Below are 14360 nucleotides of genomic sequence, written 5' to 3' on the forward strand. Positions count from 1 at the left end.
AAGATGATATCTTTGTTTAAATATTGCATCTTTTCTAGATACACATTACAAAAATCATTTTGCCGATTATAACCAGGGATGGGCAAGATACTCAAAAATTATTATAAATCAGTACTAAATACTAGGTACTTGGTTTTGGAGTATCGAGTAGTTACATTTTAAGAATTTAGGTACTCTATGCATTTGAAAAAAGTCATAGCCTACGAGTTACGACGCATAGGATTTTTTTTTAATTTTATTTATACACAATTAGGTAGGTTTGTGAATGCATTTAACTTTAAATTTCCAAATATTAGTTAAGTATAAATATATTTTAATAAGTCAATTGTTAAATTACATAAATAAATAATAATAAAAATAAATTATAGATATCATGTAGAATAGTATATGTCACGACAATAAACATTAAATACATTTAACCTTAAAATTTCAAATATTAATTAATTATAATAGTATAAATATATTATGATAAGTCAATTATTGTTAAATTACATAAATAAATAATAATAAAAATAAAATATAGATAGGTATCATATCATATTCTTATTTCCTTTTGAAAATACTAATTTTTCAAAAGTATTGTCGGATAATTTATTTTATTTATTCCTGGTAGGATTATGATAAAATTAATTTTTTAAAGTATCGAGTATTTTTAACAAAATTATTTTGTGAAATACTAAATACATTGTCTAAAAATGTAACGCTGTAGGAGATACGAGATACTTCATATAATTGTATCGAGATACAAGATACAATTGTATCTAAGATAAAATGTTGTTAACTTTTCATATTGTTAGTAATACCTTTAAGCAATTTCTTTTTTTATGTTTTCATACTCTTTTGTCAAATCCCCGAATAACTCTGGTCCCAAAAACGGCAAAGACGATTTATAGATCTTCTTTGCTGTACATCGTTGAACATGCTTGTACACAAATCGAATATAATTAGACCATAACTCTATAAATATGTATGAATATCAAATAAGTATAAAATTTATTATCAGTATTCATCTTGGAATTATAAGTAGGCAGGTATGTCTCACCAAAATTGATGGTTATACTTACCAACATCTCCCTGTCCCAAGTTACAGCATACATTGTTGTACAATTTACTGACTCGATCTAAATTGACGGAAGTTAAAGACTGTTCATAAGAAATCATTTCAATGTACAAATGTTTACAAGGAGGACTCATAATGATCAATTCTTTGAACAATTTACGAACAGCAGTTAACGTATTGCGTATTTTAAACCATTTTAAGTATTTTACCCTGAAAATTAAACTGATGTTGGTAGATGATCCATACGTAGCTTGATCGTAAAAATCTAAAAGCTAAAAAAAATATCTTATTACCTACAGGATCTACAGTACCAACCTATATGGTTGTATTTAACTTCAAATAATATCAATATATTATTATTGCATTAGTATATTTTATATAGGTACGCTTGTACAACCTATTGAAAATGTTACAATATATACCTAAATATTTTTGCTTAGCCCACTAATACTTGTTAAAATTTGTTGCATATAATATAATATTACATTTAACCACATGAAAGAAGACAATACATTTTGGAGGTAAATATGTCTAGTTTTCAATATTTTTTACCAAGGATCATTGGTAAAATATTATAATTTATAAAAAAATAAAAAAAATTTCGAATTAAGTGAACATTGGTCAGAGTACTATAAATGTTAAAGGTAATGAAGTTGAGGGCTAGTGTGTTAGATAAATATACTCATGATTCTGAATATCAAGTTCACGTCAAATAATAATAAATAGAACAATCTTAGATATAAGGGCCTCAGGAGATTACTAATAACTAAACAAAAACTTTAAAAATAATGGCTAACCAATATCAAATCTACTCACAGGTGATAAACATTGATTTGAAATACGAAATTCTTTTAAATATAAAGTATAATTAGAACTTAAAAAAATCTAAAAATGTAGGTGTATCATATCAGGATATAATAATAACTAAAACTGAAAAATATCTTGCAGCTATCAAAAGCTAAAATGGGTAATACAAAGTATAGATTTCCATAGTCCAAAATTAATGAATCTGTAATTGTTATACCATAGTTTCATTTTGTGTTATTAAAAATGTTTCCATCATTTGACACAATGGCATTGCATCTGATTCCAGCGACTTGATACCATATTGAAAAACTTTAAATGCTCTCAAAGGACAATCGGTTTCAATAAAAATTGATAATAATTCCATCCAAACTTTTGGATTATTTTTATTCATTTCAATTGCCTTTGACGAAATCTCATCACTTTTCTCGATTTTATACACAGCCTTAAAAAAATAATACAGTTTTATAATTATTGGTAATTAAATGTTAGGAATGATGCTTCACAAAACTCACCCAATATGCATAATGTTCTCCTTTATGTAAAAATCCTTCGTCTTGCGCTCCTTGAAACACTCGCTCCATAGTTTCATTTACAAAACTAACAATTGTTTCATTTTTCCAACCATACTCTTTCCAAATTCCAATAACATGGTCAATTAACAAGTCCCATAACAGTGTACGTTTTATGGGTGTCCAATCTTCTTTCAAACCATCATCAAATGCTTTCAATGAATATCTAAGCAATATAAACTATTAGTAGGTTTAGGTATTATAGATAGCAAATGTAAAAAAAAATATGATAGTACTTACAGAAGCCTGCGTTTACAATGTCTGTCAAAGTTCATCAGTTCCAAATCGTGATCAAATATAAAACCTTGAAAGCTTATATTAGCCAACTTTAACCACATCCGTTCATCGTGTTTGTATTCTTCGAACATATCCCTGTGCAATCAGTAGTTTAGAGTCAATTTCCTGCTACTCAACCCATTAAATATTCTAAAATTGAATTAATACCTTACAACATGATATTGCAGTTCCCAAACTGTATTAAATTGCAATGCTTTATCTATCAATGTTATATGAAATTCCAAATCACCTTTGAAGTATTCAACCATATTTTTATACTTGCTCAATGCTATAGGAAGTGATTGACCATTAGTATGTTCAACGTGCTGTACTTCTAAATTGAATTCTTCAATATATAGTATTTTACAATGTTTGTGATATTTCAACCCTTCTGAAAAGTACAGTCTAGCGGCTTCAACATCGCACATTTTACTGTATTCAAACAATGCTGCTAATTTATACACTTCGGGATCGTTGTGATTATTCGACATTAGCTTACGTAACAAAGTCGTGTCATTGATATATTTTTTCTGAAAATTATAAATTATTTAACGTTATTTTATAATATATTAGTTTTACCAATTTATTTAATTTTGCGGTTTGTCTAAAAACAACAATAAATGTATAAAACACTAAAAATAAAAATACCTGCATGTGATATTACAAAAAAAAATATTTATCGCCCTTTTAGAGAACACAGATAATGTTCTTACTTTACGATGAGGTATTATAAGTGGTCAGTTTCTTGGGGAAAGAGCGTTTGGACTTGAACTAATCTAATACTTATTAAACTTGATTAAGTCATAACTAGTTTAGACCAAAATATCAAATAAGTGGAATAGGTATGTTTATATTATAGTCGAGTGATGAACAATTGACTGACAACCTTTTGACCAACAGGGCAATGTAATTGTCTACTATACTGCCAACAGTAGATCGACATCGCTACGAGCATAATCGATGGCAGTGGAAATCTGCAGACGGTAGGTTCCTACGCATATTGATGAGTTTATCTTCGTAAGGTTTTTTCACTAGTATCATTAAAGAGACAAATACAAACCAAGTAATATAGCAGTTATTATTATTATTAGATAGATACCTACTTTTATGAATTATATAAGTACCTACTTCTTATAATAATTTATTAATACATTTATCGATAAGTAGTAACTTACGTGATTGAAACGAAATTCCATAAATTGTTGCAATGACGTCAAAATAATGGGGAACATTTGTAGCATACTGAAATACAAGAAGTCTATGCGATTGATAAGCATGTCAAATACTTTGACATAAACTAACTGCATTTCGTCCACTTGCGAACGGTTCTATTGCGTAAATAAAAACAACAATTAACGTTGAATTATTATTACTATCACAGTTGTGTGACAAACACACGGAGGGTTGTGATATTACATCAATGTTGTGTTTGCAGATGTCCAGCAATTGTATTTCGGCCCTTATTTGTGCCAAATAATCTTCTCGACTGATATCCTTCATTTCGGCTTTATGCAAAAACAGTTTACGTTCTTTAATCACCTTTCTGAAGGAAAACATAAAACAAGGCATTTTCAGTAGTAACACTACAACAATTTCCACCCCCATCAGAAAAAAATTTACAATAAATAATAATATAATACTTAAAATATGACATAATTTGATCATGTTTGAGGGGGGGGGGAGTTGTATTTAAATATTCACATTTAAATGCTAATAGGTAGGTATTATACTTAGAGTTGGCGTTGGCGTGTCATGTGTGCCATGGCTCAACGATAAAATAATATTTGACGACTTAGTGGCTGATTTTTGTACAATACAACATGGTGTAGGGGATTCAGGTTTTTGTATGATTACTTCTTATAGTTAAATAAATACATTAATGTAGTTTGCCAGTTTGTTTTAAAAAAGTCTTTGTGAGGATACGACACCTAAATCTCTCCTCCACGTAATTAATCCACTAATATACTTACACAACTTCGGCTTGTCCTACGACACCGTTGTCCAACAAGTACTGGACGTCATGCATTCCGTTATTCGGGTTCTGCTTTAGTTCCACCTCCATGAACGACATCAAAAGATGAAACTTTCAGTAAGTACCGAAAATGTACTCGACGACCAGAGTTGATTATCAACGGAAGGCAAATGCGGGTGGTGAGCATTCAACAGCGGTGCGTCTAGAACAGCGAGCTGCGCAGCGGTAATAATTCAGCGCTGTGGGTGGTGGGGACTCGGAGTCGGTCGATCGGGATCAGGTGACGATTGAGCGCCCTGTCGGAAGGGAATTCCATACTAGCTGCTGGATGAAAATCGTTATTATTTTTGTTGTTATGCTCTCATTGCTGTACCACCCCGTAGTGCCGCTGACGGGTTTGGCACAATGTAAGTATATATTAAGCTTTATGGCGGTGGTGTCGTATCTAGTCGTGGGTTCGGTCGATGATTTTGATAGTTGTAGGCGGGAGATCGCGACTGATCGACTCACGCCTTGTTAGAAACTCCACCCTCCCGTTTTGGATTTCTGTGCCCACCGACCCCTGATGAATGTGTGTTCCGCTGCTCAGCGCACACCGAACACCAGCCGAGTTACTTTAATATTTGACAATAAAATAATATATAATTATGTTCCTATTACCCACCTACTAACATATTATAATAGACAATTAGGTTTTGTCCTGTTTGGCTCGCTACTGGATAGATTCTAAAATGCGTGTAGAGTGTACACAGCCGACACTTACATATTAGTATATTACTTATTATGTATATTGTCTATTATTGCCCTTTAATAGTCGTTTCACTTGCATAATATGCTAGTTGGTGTGAACAGTAGACTTTTGATGCTTAACAACGGACTGCACACGAATTACGTAGGTAATAAGTTAGGCAAAACGTACCTTTTTTTAATAAATTGCGTCCAGGACGCATTTAGTATTACTATTGCACTTACAGTCTGTTAATATTCATAAATGGTTCTTAAAGTTACATTTATTTTCCTAAGCAATGCTCTTCCTTTTAAATGTAATAGTTGTTACCCGTGGCTCCTATCATATTAAGTATTGCAGTAAAATAAATTCATTACCTACTAATAACAATATAAATATAAAATAAAATATAATACTTATCTAGTAATATAGTCTGAAAACCTCTGCTCAGAATCGTTATTCGTATGCAATGGTCCCCGCTGACATTTTATAGTGGGGAAAAGCTATTGTTTTGACCCTAATTGTATGATCTAATTCATTGAATATTACAACAATATTTTTGAATACCTACTAGGAGCTTATGTGGCTATACGATTAAAGTACAAACAATTACCATAATGTTGGATTTAGATGTGCACCTATCTACAAAGGAAATATTAAAATATGTGATTGTTAAATTATTGATGCAGCGATGATGTCCACGCTGATCATTGTGTAATACCTATGTGATCATAAAACTAACTGAAAAAAAATAGGGGACTTAAGTATCTCCGGTTTTTTTATAGACCCAGACACTAATCAGTATTTTTTGTTCACAAATGGGATGTACTTTTTAAATGATGTAAATGCATAAAAATACAAATGATCTTTATTTCTGCTATCAGTTTTCTTGTAGCATTATAGTTGAATTCAATTTACCTTCAAAAAATATTAAATTACACACATTTTAAAAATGTATAAAAGTTCCTAGTGGTTTAAAAAATTAAAAATATTTTATCGAATTTCCATCAGGAAAATTACACAATAGTTTGTATCAGAAATGCAAAATTTAAAAATAAGAAAGTAAAGTACAAATTAAATGTAATCTGACTAAAATAAGTTTTGAATTACTTACTAGTATACTGTAGTTTGGCATTACGCTGTTAAAGCATAACTTAGATGTATAGCTTAATTTATTATTCGAGTTATTGACGTATTTTCGTGGCCTACCTTCGATAATGCAAAAAGGAGTAAAACTGTAGTAGCAAAAATGAAAAAGAATTATTAGTTCACTATCTTGTATGGCCATGTATTCAAGCATCTTTTTAGAAAGAAGCCAAATAGTTTGGAAATTAAACCCATTTTATCTCTCCAGGTTTTACAATTTATTGAATTCATACATCAAAATAATTTGCAAAATGTTTACAAATTTTGTCATAATTCTAAACTTCAGACGCTCATAAAAAAAAAATTGTATATATTAGATTCTATCTACAGCTGTGGTTAGGACTATCTACATAAAATTATGTAAAAGATAATCCAGATAACGTCAAAATATTGTTTTATATTTTATTTAGGTAAAGCCAGAATATCTTGTATTGTACATATCTTGTTGGGCTTTTTCTGCCGAAAAATAATAGATGTTTAATTAAAAGCAAACTGGTGATTTTTTTTTAAAATATTTTGTTAGATATTTGTATTATTACAATTACCCGCTCTTGACTGCATTAAATTCACAATCGACATAATCATGAAATAATAATTGGATGTTGACTGTAACGGAGTTATAGGTAATAGCAATAATTTAATTGTTCATCATTAATAATCGATAAAGATAAAGTATATACTTCAATCGACTATTGTAAAACCACTAAAATTAGCCAGAAAATTAAATTCGTTGAACCATATTGATATTGATGACCGGCACGTGGGTACGAGTATATACAATATTATTCCTAACTATGTAAAGACTTTAGACAGTAGAGTGAAAGCTATTGTCTTTGTTTATTCTATATTTTATAAGTATACCTACTAAGTAATAAATAATAATTTAAATTAATTCATAGTTTATTTTACCTTTAAAAAAAAATTAAGATTATTCAATTGAATCTCAAATTTATTTCAAAAAAATAGCTAAGAATTAGACTTTAGTGTTATTTTAAATGATTATCTTTCATCTTTTTATTTTGTATAGATAACTGAAAGTTAATCTTTTATCTTTATCTTAGATAAACTTTCAGTCATTATCTTTATCTTTAACCCAAAAAACAATATTAGTTATCTTTCCCAACATTGTATTTAGGCTATTGAAAATAATTATTATTAAAAAATTTAAATACCCAAGTCCCAACTGTCAGCTGTCAGATAATTATATATGTGTTAAGGTTGACATTGAATTACATTTTACATTTTAGAAGTTAAATTCAGCATATTCACTTTTATTATTCAGTTCGATAACTTAAATGTTAAGTTTATGAGCAATAAGTCAGCGAACTAGTATTTATTTTCTCTCTCTGGGCCACGCACTACATAGACAAAACGCAATCATTCAAAATCATTAAATCATTTTTTTTTTATGTTTTTGAGTATTGTTATAATAAAATCACTCTGTACAAAAATTATAGAAAATGAGGGTTTGATATATCCATTTCTCTAAATATTGTTTTAAAACTATTTAGTATTCATTTAAATTTATGATGAAATGTTGATTTTAATATAAAGAATATTAATAAAATATAAAACCGATGTATCAAACCTTTAATTAATGTATTTTTATTTTCTTACATTTTTGTAATAGGTGATTATAATAAATAATAATGAATTATATATTTACGAGGAAGATACTAGTTAGTTCAAAATTGTTTTTTATGTTATTATAAGGGTATATAAGCACTATACGTCTATACCTATTACCTAACCATGTTTATAAACTACATTGTACCACTCGAAGTGTGGTATTGTTCAGACCCAGAATAACGTTTTTTTTTATTCTCTGTTGTGTGATTAGTCATGTCGCCACTCGGCGCCTCCTTATATATTACGCAGTTCGAGTTTGTATTGATTTGCGTAGCTGTGGCCGCCAGTTTTGATATACTTTCATCTCATCGTCATCGCTATGGCAACGGCGAAGAAAAGAAAATATTTCGTTGTATATTTCGCCTTTTTAGTAATTACACTAGAGTTCGTAATTTTACGATCTTACACATATTTGTTTTGAAATAGTGATTTATGTTATTACAGTTTGTATATAATTAATGAAAATAATTTATTCTGCATGAAAATGAGTATTTCACTGACTAATATTCGATTTATATACTATGTTTAGTATTAATAATATGAATAATAATAATTAAATACCGGATTTATATGTATTTACATATCGTTACTGAGTCCAAGCAGTCGTATGAGAGTAAAAAATGTGGACGATTCGTTCAATTCTGGGTTGGTAGGAAAAAGGTTTATTGTAAATTTGGGATTATTTCGTGGGTTAGGGAATGTTTACCTTATTAATTATCATAGTCTAGAATATGTTGTAAACTGTGTGAACAAAATCGTAATTTATTATTAATTTTAATATTACAGTACCCAAAACATTTTATCAATAATTGTCATGTTTTTATTTTAAAAAGAAAAGTTTTATAACGCATCAGTGTGGTACTCGATCTAAACATAAAATGTAAAACATTTGAATCCATGATGTTATTTTCAGGCCATCATCGTCTGACACCGTATTTTGACTTCGTTTTAGTTAATACGGTTTATTGATTTGCTCCACTGCGCTGTCGCCACCACCACCGATACCACCCAAGTTATTGACGTGTTCCCCCTCCCCCTGAGGTGAACCAAAGGAAATCATTTTTTGTTTATTACACAAGCACACAACGATAATAGGTATAACACAAGTATTATTATAACACCTTAAACAAAGATCAATTCTGAAAAGATAAATTATTTATAAATACTATGTGTACGTTCCAATATACGATATATCTATGTTATAGGTACCTACTATTTTAATGCACTAAGATATTATATTTTTTTAAATTCATTATTTAATGTATACAGTGATTTAGAAAATATCTACTTAATAAGGTTTACCCTTTCTAGACCAAGTACTGTTGATGATAATAATGTGATTTTTTTCGCCTATCATAATTTTGTATATTTTTTATGGATTTTAAAACTTGAACTAAAATATTTTTTGAAAATGCATAGTTTTTTAAGGGCCCTAACAAATAAGTCTCATTGTTCTATTCCGACATTCTAGTTTGATTTTTCAATGGAGATAGTGATGGAATTGTTTTTTTTTTATTTCATTCATTTGTTTAAAAATAATGACCACTTAAAATTTAATTATAAATATTTTAATTGCTATACTATTTTATTTGAATTTAGAAGTTACTAATACAATTACGTATACAGTGTTACCTATTGATGTGTCATAAATTCACTTCGAATAAAATCGAAAGAAACCATTGTCCAATTGGTTATATAGAACATATTTTACAGTCTTCCTTATTAAATACGTCTAAAATGACAGTGGAATTAAAAGTCTCTGTGGTCGGGAAATGGAAAAATGAACATAAAAAACATGTTGTATTTTGATAATTATTAATTTAAGAAGAAAGGTTATATTTGGTAGTTTTAATATACATATTACATCATTTAGGATACATAGAATTAAGTATTGGGATAGGTTGTTGGTTTTGTTCATAATTTATTATGCATGATCTTTACTTATATTATAAAGAAAATAAATTGTTTGTTTGTACGTTTTTCGAGGTAATATCTGTAACTTTCTACTAGATCAATTTTTAAAAATTTCCTTCAGAAAGCTGCACTATCCCAATGATTTATAACGGGGTGGTAAACCTATGGTAAGAGTAACAGAAGTGGCATGTTGGCCAAGTTTCAATGGCACGTCAAAAAATATTTTTCTTGATATATTTTAAAGAGAGAATTTTATAAATGAGTAATAAAATCTTGACAACAACTAGGAGTAAAATAATATTTAACACCTAATATTTCATAAAATAAAAGTCAATAAATAAAATGTGTTTGATAATTATTTCTTACTTTTTTTTCATTTTTATTAAAATTTATTATATTTTTTTTTTTTGGGGGGGGGGGCACACACTAATAATTAAAAAAATTGAATGTTTAAATTTTTGTACTTGACCCGAAGAAGGTTTGCCACCCCTATCTATAAGCTATAATTTTCACGATAAGTGGGACTTAATATAAGATCCTGAGCGGCTGAGAGTAGCGATGAATATTTTGTATATTTTATATTTGTTTAAGGAAAAATTGGAATCAGTACTCATAACCAGTTTTCGAAAAAATTGATTTGGTTTTTAGTGTAACAAATAAAAAAATAACCATAGATACATGAAATTTTCAGCATTTTCTATACACCATACAATTTTAAAAATATTTTGACTCATGTTGAACTATTTATAGGCTATGCAATTTTCGATTATGTCTATGAAAAAATGTTAGCGCAATCAAAAAATTTGAAAATATAATTCCAGGCTTCTTATCAGTTGTCATTTGTAGAAATTAAAAAGAAGTTTAGCGTTAGACACAATAATTTTTATGAGCGTCTTCATTTTAAATTTCGACAAAATACCTACCCTAACGAAAATTTAAACATTATTTTGAGTTTTAAATTTATAAAAATATTTATTTTTATATATAAGTCTTTAAAATTCCATACAAGATTTCTTAAGAGTTGGTCTAACAAAAAAAAATTCTAGAGGAAAGTCAAATTAAATTTTTATGAGAGTTTAAAGTAGACATTTTTCCATTTCTTTTATAGCGAATTTATTATGTTGTTGTAATTTAAAAACGAATTACTACAGTTACTTGAAATTTACACCATATATTTAAATTATCAATTCATATACTTGATAAAATTTTTAAAATATTGTCACTCGTTTTAAGATGTTAACGGACATTTTCAATTTTTAATCTTTTTAGTTTTTTCTTTCTATAATTGTCAATAAAATTATTTGTTGAGTCAAAAAGCTTGACAATTTAATACAAAACACCTGATATATATTTATAATATAAGTAAAAAAATATATTAAAAATACATATGCATTTTGCTATATAAACTTTAAAGTACAAATTTTAACAAAATTCATCAATTAAAATTTATAAATAATTTTAGTTATGATTTCAAATAAAAGTTTTTGTTTAAAAACAAAGTTCCACGCAAGTTGGTTATTCTGTAACCAAAAAATCTAAAAACACATAAGCACGGTATTTTTTTAGTTTGTTTATGTTCAATTGTGGATGAAATTATATATTAAATAACCAAAATTAATGATTGATGTTGTTTCGTTGTAAATTAAAAAATATATTATTTGTGGGTACTTGAAACTTTTAAAGAATATTATTATATTTTATACACAATGACTCTTCAAGAATATTTTTTTTTGGCCAAAATGAACTTAATCTACTGCGTAATACTAATTACTAATAGGCTTACTAGTAAAATAAATTTCTTGAACCACAACAATATCATCAAATATACTTAATTACTTATTAATATTATAGAGTCTAGAATATAGACTGACAGACTGTTTTCACTCATAATCGGAAAAAATAATAATTTTATATCGTTGAATTCAAATTTAACAACATCCAATTACAGTGACTCATTTGTAACCTGTACAGCAGTGTGACATCAGCTTCCCAGCTTTATTTTATTGCGAATTTGAAAATTGCAGACTGAATTCGATGCATACTAAATTTCCTGAATAACTTGTCTGCTTGTATTTATTACGAATTTTAATTTATAAATATCTCGGACGACTTTTTGTTATATCTACTGGAATTGTTGTATTTACTATTTACCACTATATATTATTGACATCTATTTAAAGACTATGATATTTATTTTTAAACTGGTTTTTAGATCTACACTAATTGGAGAGTTAGACAAAACAAAATTCAGATTATTCAATACCGAGTAAATCATTAAATAGAACTCTTGAAAATAGGCAATAGCTGTTCATACAATAGATAGTATACTAATGAATAATTATTACTATTTGCTATAATACCTATAGATTATAGATAAAAATATAATTCGATTATTATGAATTGATGATATTAATATATTATAGTACTAGAAAAATAAATTACCAAAATCGAAAGAATAAGTTTTGTCTGCTGGTTCCACGATATGTATATAAAAAAAAAATAAACTTAACTGTACAATAATGATAATTAACTATAACAAGTTAAGTTAAAAGTTTAAAATAACACAACATTTAACTAAATAAGTAAATGAGTTAAAAACAAAAATAAATAACTACCTTGTTAAGTTAAAAGTTAAAAAAATTAACTTTTTAACAAGTTAATGGCCACCATTGTGCAGTACCAACGGAGTCGCTTACCTATAATTTAATAAAAGTCATTGTATACTAGGACACTAGGTACCTCTGGTACCTACTTGTGGCATGACTTAATAGACCAAATTGGTATCTTTTCGAAACCTCGGGATCAATTTTACAACATCAACCATTACTTCACGAAATTAAAACAAAATAAAAGAAGAGGAATGAATGTCGCTTCTATAATTCTCCATGGCTTATACCACGAACTAAGATATACAGGACTGGACACGATAGGGTTAGAGGGTGTAAGAGGAAATTTTGGAGCAGTACCAGTTGCTCTTGTAATGATCATAAAACTGAAATAATGACAAATATTTTTCAATACTACATCACTATGAGAATGAAACAGTTTACTTTGTCATAAAACAAACAACTAAAAAAGAGAAGTTACAAGAAAAAAAATTATCAAAACTTATTACTACATAAAAGGTACTTTATAAATTATAGGTAATAAGTTCTATTATTTTTGTTATAAATGCATAATATCAAGGCCGTAACTGGAAAACAATTTTTTTTTTTGGGGGGGGGGCCTGGACCTCTCCCCCAGTTACGGCCTTGCATAATATTAAGAATTTATCAAGATTATTAAATCAAATAAATAAATAATATTTAATAATAACTATAAGCTCGAATAGCGACCGCTAGCTGAGTTGAGCGCTAGTGTTGATTAGAACTGAAATTCCCTCGTCCCCCGCACAATCATGATATTAAGGTGTACACTTATCAACATTCGTTTCCAGTCCTGTATATCTTAGTTCGTGGCTTATACTTCGGTTGTAAATAATACTGAATTCAAAGGGGGCAACCTTATGTTTCTTCAAGTGGTAATTTTTGAATGGCTTTTCACCAGTGGCGGACTGAACTTAAATTTTAAATGACGCAATTTCATATTTTAGTATATACAACCACCACCACCTCATAGTCAGGGACGTACCTAGATCAAATTTTCGGTGTGTGGGNAATGCGAGTAACTAAAAGAATTGTAAGAAATTCAACAACGGATTGTTGATGTTACCAATAATTAATGAATGATATAACCGACGCACAAATAGGCAAAAGAAAATCCGGCATAGAACATGATGGAAGCGACGGTCAAACACTTGATCGATTTGCTTACATTTTGCCTGAGGATCGGCATGAATTTGGCAACGAAGGCTCGGCACGATTTTGTTCAGTGAACAGTGGGATTTTGATAGCTGTCGATTATATACCATATAATATGATTTAAGGTGATTATTGGAAAATGTTATTGGCATTTTTACTTCTTAACTAATTTTAGTTTTTATATAATATTGATAGTAAAAAAAAGTTTTAAATGTATATTTAATGTTCTTAGTAGATAATATTAGTAGTTTGTGGACTCTATAACCATTAAGAATTTATTTATGACCTTGGCTACAACTAATTATTACGTATCTATTTGAAATTTTGTTTTTATGGTTGGTAATTCTGAACGTTGGAATACAATTTGGTTGTTATCGTTTGTCAGATAACGAAATTCGGACTACACTACATTGTTCATTATCATAGTTGTATAATATGATCTATAAGTACGAGCACGGAA

General features: G+C 28.6%; 2 protein-coding genes across 2 annotated transcripts; both read right to left on the minus strand.

Moving 5' to 3' along the window:
• Positions 1-691: 691 nt before the first annotated feature.
• Positions 692-2296, minus strand: LOC111035110. Its single transcript, XM_022316622.1, has 3 exons — positions 2085-2296; positions 1065-1332; positions 692-957 (listed from the first exon to the last, which is right to left on the minus strand). Exons 1-3 carry the CDS (start codon positions 2256-2258, stop codon positions 806-808), a joined length of 594 nt encoding a protein of 197 aa, XP_022172314.1. The 5' UTR covers positions 2259-2296; the 3' UTR covers positions 692-805.
• Positions 2278-4034, minus strand: LOC111035109. Its single transcript, XM_022316620.1, has 4 exons — positions 3888-4034; positions 2881-3242; positions 2677-2808; positions 2278-2602 (listed from the first exon to the last, which is right to left on the minus strand). The coding sequence occupies exons 1-4, from the start codon at positions 4017-4019 to the stop codon at positions 2353-2355; spliced, it is 876 nt and encodes a 291-aa protein (XP_022172312.1). The 5' UTR covers positions 4020-4034; the 3' UTR covers positions 2278-2352.
• Positions 4035-14360: the final 10326 nt, after the last annotated feature.

This window comes from Myzus persicae, unplaced genomic scaffold (assembly GCF_001856785.1).
Source record: "Myzus persicae strain clone G006 unplaced genomic scaffold, MPER_G0061.0, whole genome shotgun sequence".
Taxonomy (NCBI): Eukaryota; Metazoa; Arthropoda; class Insecta; order Hemiptera; family Aphididae; genus Myzus; species Myzus persicae.

Coding starts and splice junctions, on each gene's coding strand:
- LOC111035110 (XM_022316622.1), bottom strand. CDS start 2,258: ATGAATAAAAATAATCCAAAAGTTTGGATGGAATTATTATCAATTTTT. Junction 1,333..2,084: donor TAACACAAAATGAAACTATG/GTATAACAATTA, acceptor TATTTTTTTTAG/CTTTTAGATTTTTACGATCA. Junction 958..1,064: donor CTTGGGACAGGGAGATGTTG/GTAAGTATAACC, acceptor ACATATTTATAG/AGTTATGGTCTAATTATATT.
- LOC111035109 (XM_022316620.1), bottom strand. CDS start 4,019: ATGCAGTTAGTTTATGTCAAAGTATTTGACATGCTTATCAATCGCATA. Junction 3,243..3,887: donor TGGAATTTCGTTTCAATCAC/GTAAGTTACTAC, acceptor TATAATTTTCAG/AAAAAATATATCAATGACAC. Junction 2,603..2,676: donor CATTGTAAACGCAGGCTTCT/GTAAGTACTATC, acceptor TATATTGCTTAG/ATATTCATTGAAAGCATTTG.